Source organism: Morchella importuna, assembly GCF_003444635.1.
Source record: "Morchella importuna strain M04M26 chromosome Unknown Morimp01GS006, whole genome shotgun sequence".
Lineage (NCBI taxonomy): Eukaryota > Fungi > Ascomycota > Pezizomycetes > Pezizales > Morchellaceae > Morchella > Morchella importuna.
Genome location: NW_025763403.1, coordinates 447,919 through 464,611, shown reverse-complemented (window position 1 = coordinate 464,611; position 16,693 = coordinate 447,919). Strand labels below are relative to the sequence as shown.

The following is a 16,693-nucleotide window of genomic DNA, read 5'->3' as shown; positions in this document are numbered from 1 at the left end:
TTGCAATTGATAAGTTCTTGCGGTCTATGCTTACAATAGGTCAAACAAGGCAGGTAAGATCCAGAGCGCTCAAGGGAAAAATGACGGCGCATGCACCATCCCGTGGATGTCCTGATCAAGGCATGGTTTGCCATCCACCACCAGACCCGAGTCAGTAGAGTCAGAAGGATTTTATTCAACCGTCAGACTCGAGAAATCGGGTGGCTACAGGTCGTTTGTCGACAGGATCCCCTCGTCTGTGCCCGCGATTCGCAATAGGTAGTGATTGGCAAAGATCTACATAACGACTAAGAGGATCGGTGGGTGCTGTCATAAAAGGGCAGGACAGGGTCACAAGCTGTGGCTACGCGGAGTGAGGGTTAGGCTCACTAGAAGTGAAAAATACAAGTCCTCTAACGTAAAGACAGAAAAAGTGATTGATGACCTGTGGAGAGGCTATCTTCCCCTCGGCATACCTTACTTGTACGGAACTATGGGGCTATGTGTGTAATGGCAAATAAACACGGGACTGATAGTAATAGACTAATAGCTGCGCTACGTGATCAAGTATCGGCAGGCATAGTTTCCCTTCTAAGTACCAGCAGACCCAGAGGACCTTGAAATTGGATGCCAAAAGGTCGTCTGTTGACCAGCTTCTATGTACAGTATCCGGTAACATTATTGCAAAAGTGGGCTCTCCGTGACCCGATAGTCCTATTGGCCCTTGAAAGATTTTTTGCTGCGAGCACAGACCAACAAATCCACTCTTTTAGTTCTGACTTTTGCAATAATTCTACCGGATACTGTATACTAGACGGGCGATCTTCCCGTCTGCTCTCGTCTGACCCTTCGGCATACCTACATACCTTACATCCACAGCAGCACGAGGCTATGGGACTATGGGACTATGGGACCATTGCTCATGGGATAAATAGCAAATACACACGAGATTGATCGATAACGATACTTAGCTGCTATATGCCATACGTACGTAGCCAGCGAGCATTTTTCATATCTGTTTTTGAATTGTAATTCTCTGGGAGTGTGGCCATCGATCGATAACCCTTATTTAGGTCACTTTGCCTGTATGTCGATACTGAAACCCACAAACGAAACCATGATGATACTCCACTTGCAGTGGAACCACGCGCATGGAAAACCAGGCGTACACGCAAGCCCTCTCCTTTCTACCTCTCTTTGCTTTTTCACTTCCCGCACTGACACTAACACTAGCAAACAAACGCCAAAAACTCCAATCTCAACGGAAAGTTTGCTAGCTACCCTACCCTACCCTACCCTACTGACGTCACAGGAACGCCCAGCGCCTAGGGCCTAGGGCAAATACATACATACTGGTATGTGTGTGTTTAAATGTGGGTGTGCATACCTTATCAATGGCAAACAACACTGCAGGGGGGCCGAGAGATTGTTTGTCAGGGCCTGGGAAGGTATAGGCGAGTGATACAGTTGCACCTCGCTATGGCGGAGCTCGGTATGCCGGACCCCTTGAGAATTCGATTTTTCTACTGCGAAATCAATTTGCTATCCCGGATTTCTTGGGGGTATTTACTATCCGTACAGGATTTGGTGAATCTTGGCCGTCCGGCATAGCGAGGTGTGACTGTAGATGGTGGGCAGACGGAAGGGGCGTTTGTCAAAGGTTTCTTACTGCGATATTGTCTTACCTAGCCATGCAGCTGGAGTTGGCTCATATGATACTAGGTATTGTGTGTACCGAGTCAATTGGTGTCAATCGATTCCGTTCTCTGAGAAAAACCCATCCTGCGACACTACAATTTTAAGTCTAAGTCTACCCCGCGCACCATTCAATTGAATTGAATTGAAGCCAAAACTGAAGGCAGATAACAAAATCAAAACCCACTTCCACCCCCCCCCCCCCCCCCACGTCAATCGCACACCCACCATCACTCGGCCCAGACTAAGCCCATTACGACTATTTGTTGTTGTTTTGTTATGGGCCGATAAAACGTATGTATGTACATACGTATGTACCGCTGCCGACCTATTACCCCGCTCGCCTGATATGGTACTTCTAGTCGTTTAGAAAAAGACTTTATCGATAATCGTGTGGGTGGGATTGGCTAGTGTGGTTGGGTTGTTGGTTGCGGCGTGCAGGTTGGGCCAATGATGGTTGTTGCATGCAATGCAGCTGCCGGGGTACCTAGTAGACTTGGAGGGTTGTAAACGTATTGTTAGAGCAGGAAGGATGTGATAGGTAACATTAGTACTATTCTGCTACCAGGAGTAGAAGTGAAGCTTTTCCTCGGGTATTTTCTATAGAAGTGTGTAGGTAGTGTGTAGGACATAGATCTCGTTTTATTTTTACCGGGTCGCGACCGAATCTGTGGGCTGCTATTGTTCCACCTGAGTACCAACTCCACTAGTATTGAGTACCGCAGCTAGACAAGGTATCGCTACTGCCAGTTGGTACTTAACCCCCCCGCCGCGCCCTCCCTGCGTGTATCCGTTACTTATCTAGCTTTCTCTCTGAATAAAATCATATACCGCGCCCGGCAATTCACACGTATAGTAACCTAATATTTGAAAAAAAAATAGGTTCCTACTGATCTATCTAACTCTGTGTCTAACTCTCTACCAATTGTCGACTTTTCGATCAATCTATCAATTCCTAAATCACTAGGTCTACGTCTCCGTTGCTCAATTGACCACTCTCCCAATCGCTATACACCCATCCATCAATCCCTCACAATGCTCGGCCTACTACTCATGCGACTCCTCACGCCACCCGCCTTTGACCTCCCCGCCGTGCCCTCCCTCACCTGGTCCGTAACCACCTACACGCCCACCGCCTCCCCGCACCACCAAACATTCACCGCCTGGGACTTCACGCTCCCCACCCTCCCCCTCCCACTTCTCCTCCTCCTCCTCGCCCTCCTCTTCTACGCCCTACACCGCCACGAGGACCGCCAGCGCCGCGCAACCTACGAGGGCATCTTCCTGAACCCGAGCGTACCGAACGCAAAGGTCCACATCGCCACCACCACCACTGCTGCTAGAGACGAGGGCGCCCCACCCAAGCAGGAGACTCTAGATCCCGCGCCGGGCCCGAGACAATGGCACATTGATGACAACTACACCCGACGCCCGCCGTCCTCTTTCGTAGCCCCTACTCCGCTGCGCCAATCACAGCCACAGCCACACACACTGCCGCAGCCTCCAATTCATTCCCCGACCCAGATCAGGCCCGTGCAGTGGTCATACGGCACGAGCTATGTGCAGACCTACACCCGACCCGCGGCGGCGGCCACCCGCAGTGTGGTGCCGCCAGCCTCCCCACTCATCCGCGCACCGCCCCAACTCCCGACTCCCCGCCCACAACTTCTACTGCCGGCCCCGCAGCACTCATCTCTACCGGTGCCGATGCCGATGCCAATGCCCGCAACGAACATACGTAACCACGCCCTGCCCCCGCCCGTACACCGCGCCCTGATACCAACCCCGCGCAGCCCGTACAGCCACCCCACCCATGCCACACCCCCAACTCAGCCAATTACAAACACCGCCCGCACGGTCTCCACCAGCAACGTTAACCACACCTACCGCCCCCTCCACCCGCGCCCGCGGCCTGCCTACCCTCCACCGCTCTACCGCGCCGCCACGCCCTCGGTCCGCCAGCTCGGCCGCTCCGCAATCACAAAGCTGCCACCACTAACCATCCACAAACCACGCACGAGCCTCTACCCGCGCCGCGACCCTTCCCCCATCGATGAGGACGACAACGTTAAAGAAGAAAGTGACACAGACGCAATGGATATTGACCTCCCCACACCGCCGTCCACACCACCTCCACCTCCAGAAACAGCGGTCACTCCGACAGCACCGTCTCCAGGAAGCACCTGCCGTCTGCGGCCCCGCCGCCACAGAGCACTGTCACGCCAGCGGGGACCTAAGAAGGAGGCTGTGCGCCGAGTGCGCGGTGGGCGGGTAGTGAAGAGTAGGGATGGTGCGGGCAGGAACTGGGTGCGTGGCTTTGTGGCCGCGCCGGTCCGGTCACGGAGAGGAGGCAGGGCTAGGGGGGGAGGAACAGGGTGCAGAAGGAGGGCGGGCAGAGGAGGGGACAAGTGATGCATGTGAGGGTTGTGGCATTGCGGAAGATGGCGAGGGGTGAGGGGGTTGGGGGCAGGTGGGGGGTTGGGAGGAGGGCTGGTGTGTGAGGTGAATTGAGTTGGTTGGTTGTTGGTTGGGGGTGAACTGGTCTAGATGGCCGAACGGCGGTTGGACATTGATGGGAATAGCTGTGCAGCAGACGTGTGGCGCAGCTACGGAATGGAGGAAGGAAGATGGCGACTCTGAGCTCGGGAAGAGGCTGGAAGATGAATGGGAGTTGCGAGCCCTGCTGCTGTGTGGAAGGAGGTAACCGAGGACAAGGGGATTGAAGGTTGAAGAAGTTTCTCGGGGTGGTTAGGTTTGGTTTGGTATAGATGCGTCGTGGGATGTGCTGGTTGGGGTAGTGGGACTTGTCGTCTGGGATGCCGCGCGCGACTAAAATACCGAGCGCAATATGAACACCGAGCGAGCAGGTTTCTGGAGTTGGGATTATTTTACCCGGACATAGACCCTTCTACCACATAGCCCGGTCTCCTGGTCGGTTTGGTGGGTTGTGGGTTGTGAGGATGATGATCTTGAGTTGAAAACTAGGTGTGCCTGGTTGGGTGGGTGGGTGACGAGGCCGCCCTGCTGTGTTTCATTGCTGTCTTAGATGATTACTTGTCAACCTTTCTCTAGCTTGTGATGTTACGTTCTGTATGATCTTGACCTGATAAACCCCTGGCCCGCCCCTCTCCCCGCTATAGTACCCCCTCCTCTCCAACCTCTCACGCTCTTCGCCTCATTCACCCAATTCAACCCACTTCCTCCTTACATCACACACACACGCATACTCTGTTCCCTTCCCCTTCCCCCCGCACCTCCACACCCTGTCACGCCACTAACCACTGACACCAGCGCGCCACCATGCCGGCCCTAACATCAGCGCCGCACATTATTCCATGCACACACACATACATACACACACAGGCCTTTCTACGACACCTTGTTGAATGGGCTATGCGACGAGTGTAAGTTTCTCCCTCTGGCGTGGTAGATGAGTGGCGTGCTAATGAGGGGAGTGTGCGTGTGCGGTAGGGTGTGGCCACGGCGGGCCGATAAGGTGTGGATATGTGTGTGTGTGTATGTGTCCTGTGCGGCGCTGGGGGGGGGGGACGTGGTGGGTGCTGGGGTGTGTGGTGGGCGTGGTGGCGGTGGGGGAGGTGCGGGGGACGGGGGTGGCGGTAGAGAGGTGCGGTGGTGTGTGATATATGGGGCGGTGTGGGGTGTCTGGGGTGATGGCGGTGGGGAGTTGCGGCGCGTTGTTGGTGCGGTAGTGTGGTGGTGCGGTGGTGCGGGAGTTCGATGCGGGAGTTCGATGCGGGCGGGGCGGTGTTGATGAAGATAGTGACGGAACAGAGCAACGGGGCGGAAAGTGGCTTTTGATTGTCAGGATGGCTAGATCTGGAGCATAGACGTTATCGCTATAGAGACAAGGTTAAATTGGTACTCTGTTCGGATAGATCTAGATATAGTTTTCTCGCCATGTCACTACATGTAGCTAGTATAGAATAGTTTTCGAGATTTTCACAGCTAGAAATACAATATAATGCGTTTAATCAAGCTGCCATAGTTCATCCTGATCTACTCGTGATAATATTACCGATACTCTCGCTGCGGTCTGGGGGCCCGAAATACTATCCCTTATTCCCGTCGTGATACCCGCCTTAAACTTCCATAGCTCGCCTGTACTCTGCTTCCACGAGGTGACCTGTGAAAGCCGCTAGGGGAACGCAAGTGCCCGATCCTTTCCCCGCGACCGTGATAATGATACTATTTCTCGCTACAATATAGAAGCCAGTAAACCCACGCTTCCAAAATACAATCTCCCATTGCCCGCGCTGGCCACCTTAAAGTTTCACAGCCGCCCGTACACTTCCCCCGCGGAATGCGACTCCCCCCTCCCCCCTCCCCTCTCCCTCCTCGCACCCTAAGCGAACCCCTCCTCCTCACCCTTAGCGAACCCTCCCCCGCGACTTCATATTTTTAGGGCGAATTTCTACTCCTCCGCTCGCAGCCTCGCAACCGCTCAGCGCGCGAGTGACAACCAGTGCAGCACAAGCCTGGTGCGAGTGAGAGATTGTGCATTGCCTGCGCCACCGAGTGATCGGTTGTGTCGCATGCCTGCCAGCGCAGGATGGTGCTGGCTTCTGTGTTGCGGGAGCGCGCGCTGGGGTGTGTGGGTGTGTTACAGGGGTATGAGGGTATGGGGTTGGCGCTAGTTGGGGTTCTAGCTCGGGAACTAGGGGGTGGGCGTTGGGTTCCCGGCTTTGGGGCGTGAGGGGGCGGGGGGGGGGGGTGTGAAACGACGAGCGAGACACGGACTGCAGACTGGTCTTTGCTTGCGGAAAATAGTATTACTCGGGCCTTTGTTACCTAGTCTTACTCTGGGAACGGTTAATTATTACATACGACTGTCGCTAGGAAGAGTCGGCTCTGGATGTGCGAACGGTTCAGTCAAAGCACGGCCCTCCTCCTATCAGCCTACGGATAGGCAACTTACTCTATGTACGTCAAGACAGTGCAGCTAGATCTACTTGGGGGCAGAATATAATGCTTCCTGTTGACTACGAGTGTGGATTCAGAGCCCGATTAACAGCGCACAGTGTGAGTGTGCGTGTGCAGAAAGGGTACTACGAGAATCATACCCCAAACGTTTCACCGCCACGAAGCCTGCAGCATCTTTTTCTTTTATTTTCAACTTTGTGAGCTCTCGATAGCTGTCGAGAACATTTATGTCATTGCCAGAGAAAGGCGGGGCGTTGGAAACAGATCGCGCGGATTCTAAAGCCATAATTGACCTCCACAAAAGAGTAAATGATGAAGATAACGACGCAAAGTGCGATTCGAAGGTTAGCATTTATTTCCTTCCTTTATACTTTACGAGGACTGATAATCTATGATAAGGAAGTAGGCTGATTTGCCAGAAATGAAAAAAAGAAAGGAAACACCTCTCGTCCTCGGAAGTTCGATCACTATCCGAATATGGGTTATTATTGTACCAGTGGCGGTCTAAACCACAACACAAATCAAGCATCAGTACAGTTTGCGTCGATAGTAAAAATATCGGAGTTAATTAACGAAGGTATTATCATTGCTATGGTTTGGGCCAAAAATGCCGTGAGAGATCGCAGTAAAAAAGCTCTATCACCACTATTGAAAGAAAACAATCATAGAGGGTTCCGGCACTGCCAAGAACAAACACCGAGAGTCCTGCTTTCCAAGTGTTTTTTGCTCCTCAAAAAGTGAGTTCCGGTAAAGATGACCTGGGTGTAGAAGTTCCGCTAGGTGACTTCTGTGAGCAAGGCGTAGGGGCCATTTTAAAAGGGAATGGTGATTGCATAATAGATGGGTTTACGTCTCTTAGCTTTATTTTTATTTATCTACATATGTACATCAAGCGTTTTTCGTAGGGATTAAAGACACCCCTGACCCCCAGACTTGACGATTTTCCACTTTTCTTCTATCGATGTTACTGTGGTAACAGCAGATTTTGCATGTAAAAATCATAACAGAACCGTTACTAGACTCTTTTGGTTAATAGCCTGACGCACTCGATCGTATTCTCTTATGATAGCTGTTTAGAATAGACTAGCTCCGCACGCTTTACCGTAACGGACATAGAGTACAGCTGGCTGCTCGTTTCTACGGCAACCACCCCTGCAGTTACAGCTGTCTTCTGGTTTCCACGACAACCATGACGACGACGACGACCCCGCACAATCGAACTACATGCGATCATGTCTTTTATTTTTATTTTTTTTATTTCTCTGACGAGAGCGGTGGTAGATGATATTCTGTAGCAGAACAACTCACTACGGGCTTCACAGACCCGATGGTTGAGTTTTTGAATTTCTGGCCTGGAAATAGGTACCAGGTGTTGTCGAGGGTAAGTGATTAACACTTGTCATCATTTTTCGTTACCTACAGAAGTGTACCCGTGGCAATGATCATACTTAAGCTCGCAGAGTTATCTAGCTGAAGGAGCGGGGGCGGGCTGTCTTGCGTAAACGAGTCGCTCTTTGGACCAAGGATTGTAGCTAGAGAAGCGTGACCAGCCCTTGCATACACCCTCCGACACCAAGAATCCCATACTCGGATCGTAGTCGTGCGGGCGACGTCGTAAATGGCTCCAATATCTCAATGTTAGCTGTCTCCATAATACAGGGTATTTCAGTGGCTTGGTAAACTCCTATCTATTCCTATCGAAGGAACACTGTAGCCGTTTGCTCCTCTAACACCGAGCATGAGTACTAGCTCTGTTGAACTTCTTCGATTTCGACTGTGATACTCATGAATTATCGTGGTTTGTATGAACTGGAGCGCGTCGTCCCAAATGACAGCGCACCAAGCTATTCGTGATTACTCCGCTCGCGCTCGAATCTAAAGGCGCGCAATAATCCTATATTGAAATGGAGAAAATGGTTTCGACCTAATCCAACCTGTACCAACGGCCGCGGGATCTAATATTGTTATGCGAGCACGTAGGTGCGATCCGCGCTCCTCAACACTGAAGTTTATTTTATTCCCCGGTGACTACCGAGACACAGACTATCACTCAGAGAGCACTAGTGTTTCATGAAACATCACTCGCACAGGGTTGCGGTTGCAACGGCCTTTTCTTGTGTGGGGAAAAGCTGTGGGATGTGGCGCGGGAATAGCGAAATTAAGAATCTTCTCTATATGGTTAGAAAAACCTGATCTTTTACATTTTACCCTGCTAAAGGGAGTTTGGGAGATGGAATTATCGAGGTCCCATGGCCAGTCGAAAAGGATTTGTAGGACTTGTGCGCTCAGCGCTTTTAATTTTATCAATAGCGCGGGGATGGACTAAACAATAGTAATATGAGATGTGAATCTAATAATATTTCTCTAAATAAATAAGCTCGCATAGCTCCTTATAGACTTATTGGCAACCCATGCGGACTCATCTAGCAGTCACCATGTCCTAATTTCTCACCGATACGGGCCTCACCATCTCAACACCAGGCATTTTCTTTCGAGATCAGACTCTCCCAACCGTATGAACCATTGTTTTATTAGATTTACGTTATACAGTCCCCGGTTCAAGCGTTCAAACGGATAGTGTCTGGAGAGCATTACAAAAATCGACTTATTCCAATTGACCCGCGCTGCGATCTACGGCTTGAGTTGAAGTTGTCATCTTCCTACGTCAGCACCGTCTAGTAAAGGAATTGGTAAAGTTGCAAAGGAGATGGATTTCTTGTCACAACAGAGCCGTCTATCCGCGAGTTAATTAGTTTAAGATACTCTCCACTCGTCTTAGGACTATATATCCATGGACGTTTGACTGGATGGACCTGGCAAAGTTCTCCCTGCCCCAGTGGTCGAATATATCAAGCTTTCAATGTCTCAATGTCGTATTCAAATTTTGCCTTATAGATCCATGTCAAAGATCGATAAGTTAGTGTCAACGTTAAGCTTTAAGGTGATGTATACGTGGTATTTAGTGATGATTATCTCTGTTACTCTTACTCAGTACTGCTTCCCCCATCACTTGGTCTGTCGAAAACCTACCTTAACGTTGGTGTCGAAGATGTGGTAGTTAATTCACTAGAGAACACGGTTTAGTCAGGAATGAATCCCTATGACGGATCAGCAATTTCTACAGCAATTGCTACAGCACTGAGGGAGCTGATAATGAATAATGAGCTAGAAGATCATCGCTCATGCGACGAAGGAGTGATGGTTGGGGATTTATCTTCGTGGAATAGATCTCGTTTTCTGACGCTTCTCCTACCACTAAAAACTCTTGTAAATTTTAATCCGGAGCCCCTCTGTATTCTCATACACTGCTCTTAGTGGATTATTCGAAAGCTTCCGATATCATTATAAAGTTGACTTACTGTGCAACGATTCATTGAGGGAGCGCTCCACGAGTAAACTGAGTTCGGTGTTGGTTAAACTAGACTCCTTCACCTTTCTTATCAACCGAGTTATCCCTCACCAAGCTCAGGCACTTTATGGTATGGTCAGATGAAGGGATAATAAAAAAACATGTATTTGTAGAGGACTTATGTCGTTTGATAAGAAACACAATGGGAGCTGTAGGGTGGAGGATACACTCTTGTAACCAACGTTTAGAGGAGCTATTTTGTTGTCGATTTGAGGGATAAAGCTAGCTCAAGCTGCCTGAATCAAATTGACTTTCTAGAGTAAGAGCGGCTTGTAACTATGTACGAGACGGAACCTGGGCGGATTACTTCATGGACAAGCTAAGACTTAAATCACAGGCGTTTTCCTTTTGATTCGCTAGGTGTCCCATTTTTATTTCGTTCACCTCGATGATCCCTTCTAGTGTTCTTCACATTTTTCTTGGTCTGGTGACCATAGAGTACAGTCTTCCCCTACATAATACGAAGCAGCAGAAAGTCTTGCTCGCCTACGTGTGTGCTCGCCTCGCGGCGAAGCGCTGTACGCGTGTAGCGATAAGAGAATCAAGAGATATATTCAAGTGACGAAGTGAGAAGGTATTTGTATGGAGTGGCACTACTTTGCTATACAAACTAAGAATTTGCATTTTCCGTTTCTTCATAGAGTACATAATACCATCGTTCTGATGGCTCATTAATTTGTAGTGAAAATTGTGCACAGGCCTGCCCCTAATTCCTATCTCTTCGGCAATCACTGCTTTAGGCCCCGCGGCCTTCGTACTTTGGGTTAAAGCCTCAGTGAATTGGGACTTTAATTGATCAAGCAGGGAAGCGGTGTGGACCGTCACGATTACCAGCTGAGCGTTATGCCCAAAGATCAATTGAAAATGATATATGATAATAATAATACATGGCACGGAGTTATTGTTTACTTTCTGCAGTCTCTGCTATTCCCGATATGGTATGATAACCAGTTTCATCACTTCCACTCAAGGTTACATATCCAATCTGTCACGTAATTACTGACGCCAGCTATGATTATTTGCAACCTAAGACACCGTGACAACTCCAAACAGATGCCGCCTACCCAGTAGAATCATATCACTTAGTGACAGAACCCACTCGATCGAGCACGGACCAAGAGCTACCCAGGCCGAGACCTTCCAGGCGATATTAATACCAGAAACTTACCCCATGCGTATTACGTTGGTATGTAACAATTGGACGCAGAAGGAAACCCCGCTTCCAAATCCGGCCCGGCCGTAGATAACTCTCCGAGGTTACCGGGAAGCGTGCAAACACCAAGCAGTGGCGTTGGGAATATCACACACGTGTTATGGGTCAGATTTGCGCCCCGCTTCGGCGTTTGTCAATGCTAGATCCGGAATCAAATGGGTTGAGTTTCGTGTGGGGTGGGGGGTGGGGGTGGAATCCGGATTCTGAACATTCAGATCCAGCACTGTTGGGGATTCCACTTTAGCACAGAAAAAAAGAATACCCTGATTTCACAAATATAGGTAGTTGAGGATACACCCCACGCCCTGGGTCCCATGACCGGGTCCTAACACTGACCTACCAACACCAGATCGGGAAATATTTCCAACCATGGTAGAGATAAAAGTGATATATGACATGCAACCTACTCGTTTACCAGTTGCTCAGGGCAAGGATTATTTGTATGGGGTGGCGGTGATCTCTCATACAAATCATTACTGTTTCCGTCACTTGCATTTTTTACCCTGGTATACGAGTACGCCCTATTATGGCTTTGACTGGAAATCCAAAAGAAATGTGGCGAGCAATGTGGTAGCTAGATGGTAGGGCCCACCTTTTTTTTTCTTTTAAACCAAGACTTTGCCTTCTGGAGAATAACAGAAACCTAAGATTTGGTACTTTCGGAGCCCAATAAGCTTACGTTTTGCAAATGTTAGGTAGAGTACATCCCATATGGGAAAAAAAAGGTTCTACAACGAGCTCTAGACTGCCCTGCCACGTCAGTAAGAATCCATGAAAGCCCCGCGGGAGTTAACATCTACATATGTATGTACGCTGCCGGTCAGGTCTGTTACTCGGGCAGGTGAAGTATTACTGGCTGACAACTGTAGTAGCCAAAATTCGTTCTGCCTGACCCTAGCAGTCGTGATCTAATTTTCTAATTCCCTGTCACGCAAGTGGCAATTCGCAACCTGGTTTGTGTGTGTGAAAATGCCATATAGTGGACCTTTCATAAATGTGAAGGCCAAAGTTAAGGTCAAAGTCAAGACTAAGTAAAGCCACTACCAGGAGCTTTGTTAATAGAAACTTTACGCCAACCATAAAAACGCTATTTGCCACCCCACCAAATGGTTCCCACAACTAGTAGTTTTGAGCCCATTTTGTATATGGCTTGGCATGTAACTACCCGCAACTAGCAATTTTACAATTCATGGTTGGCCTAAAGTTGCGAACATCATATCCTGCCTATCCCAGGCTGCCAGGTAGGCTGGACCGATACCATTGCTGGTAGAATTAATGCGGAAAGCGGGTTTTCCGTGATCAGATACCTAAATTAGTCCTCTTTTGTGCGAGAGCAATAATTCTACCGGAAACGGTAATTCTCTAAGGTTTAATGTCGCCCTCATCTCCCCCTCGATGCAATTGCCCTCGTTACATGGAGCCTCTGGCGGTGAGCTGAGAATAGATGACGGCATCGATAAATGTGATGATACCTGGAGAGCAAACACCTTTTCTGAAGGCTGCTACTGCCATATCTAACAGTCGCGCGAGTCCACGGGAAAAACAATGCAAGCCTCCTACGGCGACACCAGGTTTTGTTTCCTCCACCAAGGGCGGAAACCAACGATCTCTTAGAGAAAGGGTGTGTTCTGTTCTGTTGGTTATCTCTTGGTTATTCTCCTCTTTTCCGCCGTCTCCTGCCGCCGATAGTCGCAACAGGATCGCGGGAATTCAATACACCGGATTCCTTGCTGTCCTGTACGAGATCTCCTGAGAATACTCTTTTTCCTACTGCAAAACTAAGTTGGTATCCCGGATATATATTTGCTCTCCGGTATGGAGTCCCTACAGTCTTGGCAATCTGGCATATCAAGAGGGCACCATGGCGACAGGCGTTATGGGTCCTCTTAGTAATTACTACTCTTCTCCATCTCCATCTCCATCTCCATCTTCTTCAGTTTCACCCTCTGCCTTTCGGGGTGGGCGCTTGCTACAGGGGGTATGTTCCGTTTTCTCTTCTTCTCCGCCGCTTACCTGCCCCCCAAATGCAAGGCAATACCATTGCGTGGCTACAGACCGTGGCCGTCTCAGTTAGGTCTTCATGTCTATCTTCTGTTACCCTCTGTCTCCTGAAGTCCTTCAGCGAGGCAGAAACCAGCGATAGGTACAGAGGGTATTCTCTCTTCCTCTTCTCCCCCGCCTTCTTCTCCTCCCCCGAGTCAAGAATGAACCATTGACAAGTGCTGTACATGCGAACAGCATGCTAGCGCTTTCCTCAGTGATCTTTCTTTTCACCATCTTCATCTCCGTCCTCTTCTGCCTTCTGCAGTCTTGGGTGCTAGCCCTCCTCTGCCATGCATGGCTTGATTGTGTTTTTCACAACTCCTCCGTCTATCTTTCTGTCGAGTTAATATACCCGTCTATGGCTACAGAGGGCATGGTCTTCTCAATCAATTCTCAGTCCCTCTTTGTCGATCCACTCTCCTCCGTGTATGAAGAAAGTAGCACAACTACCGACGTGATCGATACATCCTCCTGTCGTCTGATTTAATTTTCCGTCCTCCATCCTCGTCCCTGCCCCTCCTGCAGCCCTTGAATTCAGCCCGGTTCGGCAGGAAAAAATGACTTGGAAAGAAGGAATCTTGTTTTTCCTCATCAATTTCCTGTTCTCCACTGTCCCTTCTCTGACTGATGAAGAACGGAAATAACCATAGATATAGATGCTGTGCCCCTCGCAGTCATTTCCTGTTCTGCGTCGTTATCTCCCTTATCCCCTACAACCTCCGCCAAGGCGGGAACCAACGATGGCATGTTTCCCTTCACCGCCGTCTCCTCCGCGGTCTTCTCCACCGAGTCAAGGAAATACTCATGACTATAGACGCTATAGTCTTCGCTTGCCGGCAACCTGCTACACTCTCCGTTCCCACCTCCGTCCTCTGCTGCCTCCCGCACGATCAGCCATGGCTCCAGAAAGCAAGCTATCGCTTCTCCCAGTTATTCCCCTATCCTCCATATCCGCCGCTCATATTCCGTCCCACTTTACGAATTCTGCTTTTCCAACTTCTCCGGTCCCTCCTCCGCCGTCTTCCGTCTTCATCTCCACAACTTTAAGGAGGGTGCCTACCCCCGTCTCCTCCACCGATCTGCATCTCTCCCGGCCTTCCCCCGCCCACCCCGCCCACCCCGCCCACCCCCTCCACTACTCTGTCAACACCACCAGCACTCCAAGGGAATGCGGCGCACCCCCACTCCGTCCAGCGTCCCTCTGCCCCCCGACACCGGTCTCCTAGACGAGACCAGGAAGCACGCAGGCACCCCCACCGTGCGCAGCAACCCCCAGTAACTTACCCAGCCACCAACCACGCCGCCAAACCCTCCATCGCAGCACTTCCCACTCAGGCGTGCGGGGGATTACTCCGCCGCCTGGAAGGGGGAGGCAGGGATAAAGACGATTTCCCGGGCCGAAGAACTACTCCCGTAACCTGGGTCTATCACCCGCCGGCCGGCTAGCTTATAACGGATATGCGGAAAGAAGCGGGCTTGCCCGCGGTTTGTTACTGAACTAACGGCTATACACACCGCCGCTGTACCGGGCGCGGAGGGGAAGGTGGTGGGAGTCAGGGAGGACACACGCTGTGAGACGCGGGGGTAACCGAGTTTGACCGGAAGACCGGTGGTGGTAGGTAGGTTTTCGGCGGAGCTACATAGTGTTAGAGCGGGAAGGAAACAATATGTGGGTGGGAAATGTCGAGATGACAAGTTGCGGAGGTGCGGGGGTTGTGGAGCTCGTGGGGTGGAAAAGGGAAGAAGGCGAGGAATGAGGACCCAGAGGAGGAGGAGGGAGGCGGGGGGGGGGGACGGAGGAGGACGGGGAGACGAAATAGAGATTTATGAAACAAGAGCCTGAGAGCACGATGAAGCCAAATACTGCCGATCAAGAACGAGGCTACAATAATAAGGCCACGATAACAAGGCCACCTCCCAAAAAGCCCAAAAACCGAAAAAAAACACGTACGCATAAATTATAGACATGAAAGGGGCCCGCGGGGGGGGGGGGGGGCAGCGGGTTTCATAACCTCCGACCCCTTCCTCTCCAAGTGGTGTACTACTATAGCACTGAGGGGCACTGAGGTTGGCGGGCCGGCTGCCCTTTTGCTGTTGTTTATGGTTGTGTTTGGGAGTGCGGTAGAGGGATGGAGGAGAGGGGAATGATGGAGACCTTTTGTTTCCCCCAATGTGTCGTGCCCGAAACGGGGTTGCGCTGACGCATTTTTCTCCGTTATGACTCACTTCGCACGTATGTCGGGGAGTGGCGGGGAGGGTGGGAAGGGGGGTTGCTGTGACACCCAGAGGAGAACGGTCACGTGCGCAGTACATGAACGCGCCAAATGGGATGCATACACGCAGCATCATTGCTTGTGGCCAACAACCGACAACATGTCTTCTGTAATGATTTGTCCCTAGGCAGAGATAATCCGGTGGCTGGCGGGGGACAGACGGTGGTTGGTTGGCTGTTGTCGCGCTCTCTCTTCTATTAGGGCTAGGGCAGACGACAGGGGGGGAGGTCAAAGGCCCAGTATAGTGGGAGAGCTTGTGTATATAATGAGGCTTTAAAATTTGAATTTATCAAGGACGTTTATTTCTTCAGCGGTTCGATACCTAGAGATTCTATTACGAAGCGGTAGAAGACACCTCCCACCACCGGCATAAACATGTGTCTATAACGTTAAGATTTTCGTCTCCTCCGATCCGTACTTAGCAGATCTCAGTGTTACAACTGAACGAGCACTATGGACGATGGGATTGTATTCGCGGTATATATGTGGAGAGAGAATACAGATGCGCATATCATCCACACGCCAAAAAGACATTGAAAACACCTCCCGTCAGGTCGCTGCTGCTTGCGATGTGCAACGTCGACGTCCTGGGTACTAGGTTAGTAATCATTCAATCCCTGCTAGGTAGCTGTCATGTCCCTTAATTATCTTAGCCTTTTCCCATTCTAACAGTGCTAGCTAGCGCTATAGCTAAACGAATCCGGAAACGATTATCTTCCCATGCATCATCTATTTGGGGAAATGTGTGTACGAAACACTCTTATAGCCGCGGTTATGTATAGGCACTTCACAAGCTCTAACTCCCCCAGGAATTAGTCGCAATCATTTGAAAAAAGGCACCTGGTATTGAATCTCGTAGGACAAGTTTCCCAAGAGTTTTCTATCCACTTGACAAGTATAAAGCACACCTGCGTTTACTCATTCCTGAACAGTGTTTTATCCACTTGACAAGTTTAAAGTACGCCTTCTTAGCTCATTTACTAGTAAATGAGCTAGCCATATACGGTATGGTCGTTCCTATGGGATAGTTTATCCAAATAAGAGCGAAATCTCCTATTTTAGCTACTTAATGCTTGGGGATCCCAAAACACCCAAATCACTCAAGCTTATCCTCACAGGATAACCTATCCCGACCCCCGG

General features: G+C 50.1%; 2 protein-coding genes across 2 annotated transcripts; both read left to right on the top strand.

Moving 5' to 3' along the window:
* Positions 1 to 2,709: 2,709 nt before the first annotated feature.
* On the top strand, positions 2,710 to 4,086 carry LAJ45_02999 (uncharacterized protein; the record flags this gene model as incomplete). The annotated part of the gene is made up of 1 exon (XM_046112589.1): positions 2,710 to 4,086. The coding sequence occupies one exon, from the start codon at positions 2,710 to 2,712 to the stop codon at positions 4,084 to 4,086; it is 1,377 nt and encodes a 458-aa protein (XP_045974078.1).
* A 9,934-nt stretch (positions 4,087 to 14,020) lies between these two features.
* LAJ45_02998 (uncharacterized protein) lies at positions 14,021 to 14,506 on the top strand (the record flags this gene model as incomplete). Its single annotated transcript, XM_046112588.1, has 1 exon — positions 14,021 to 14,506. The coding sequence occupies one exon, from the start codon at positions 14,021 to 14,023 to the stop codon at positions 14,504 to 14,506; it is 486 nt and encodes a 161-aa protein (XP_045974077.1).
* Between the last annotated feature and the right edge of the window lie 2,187 nt (positions 14,507 to 16,693).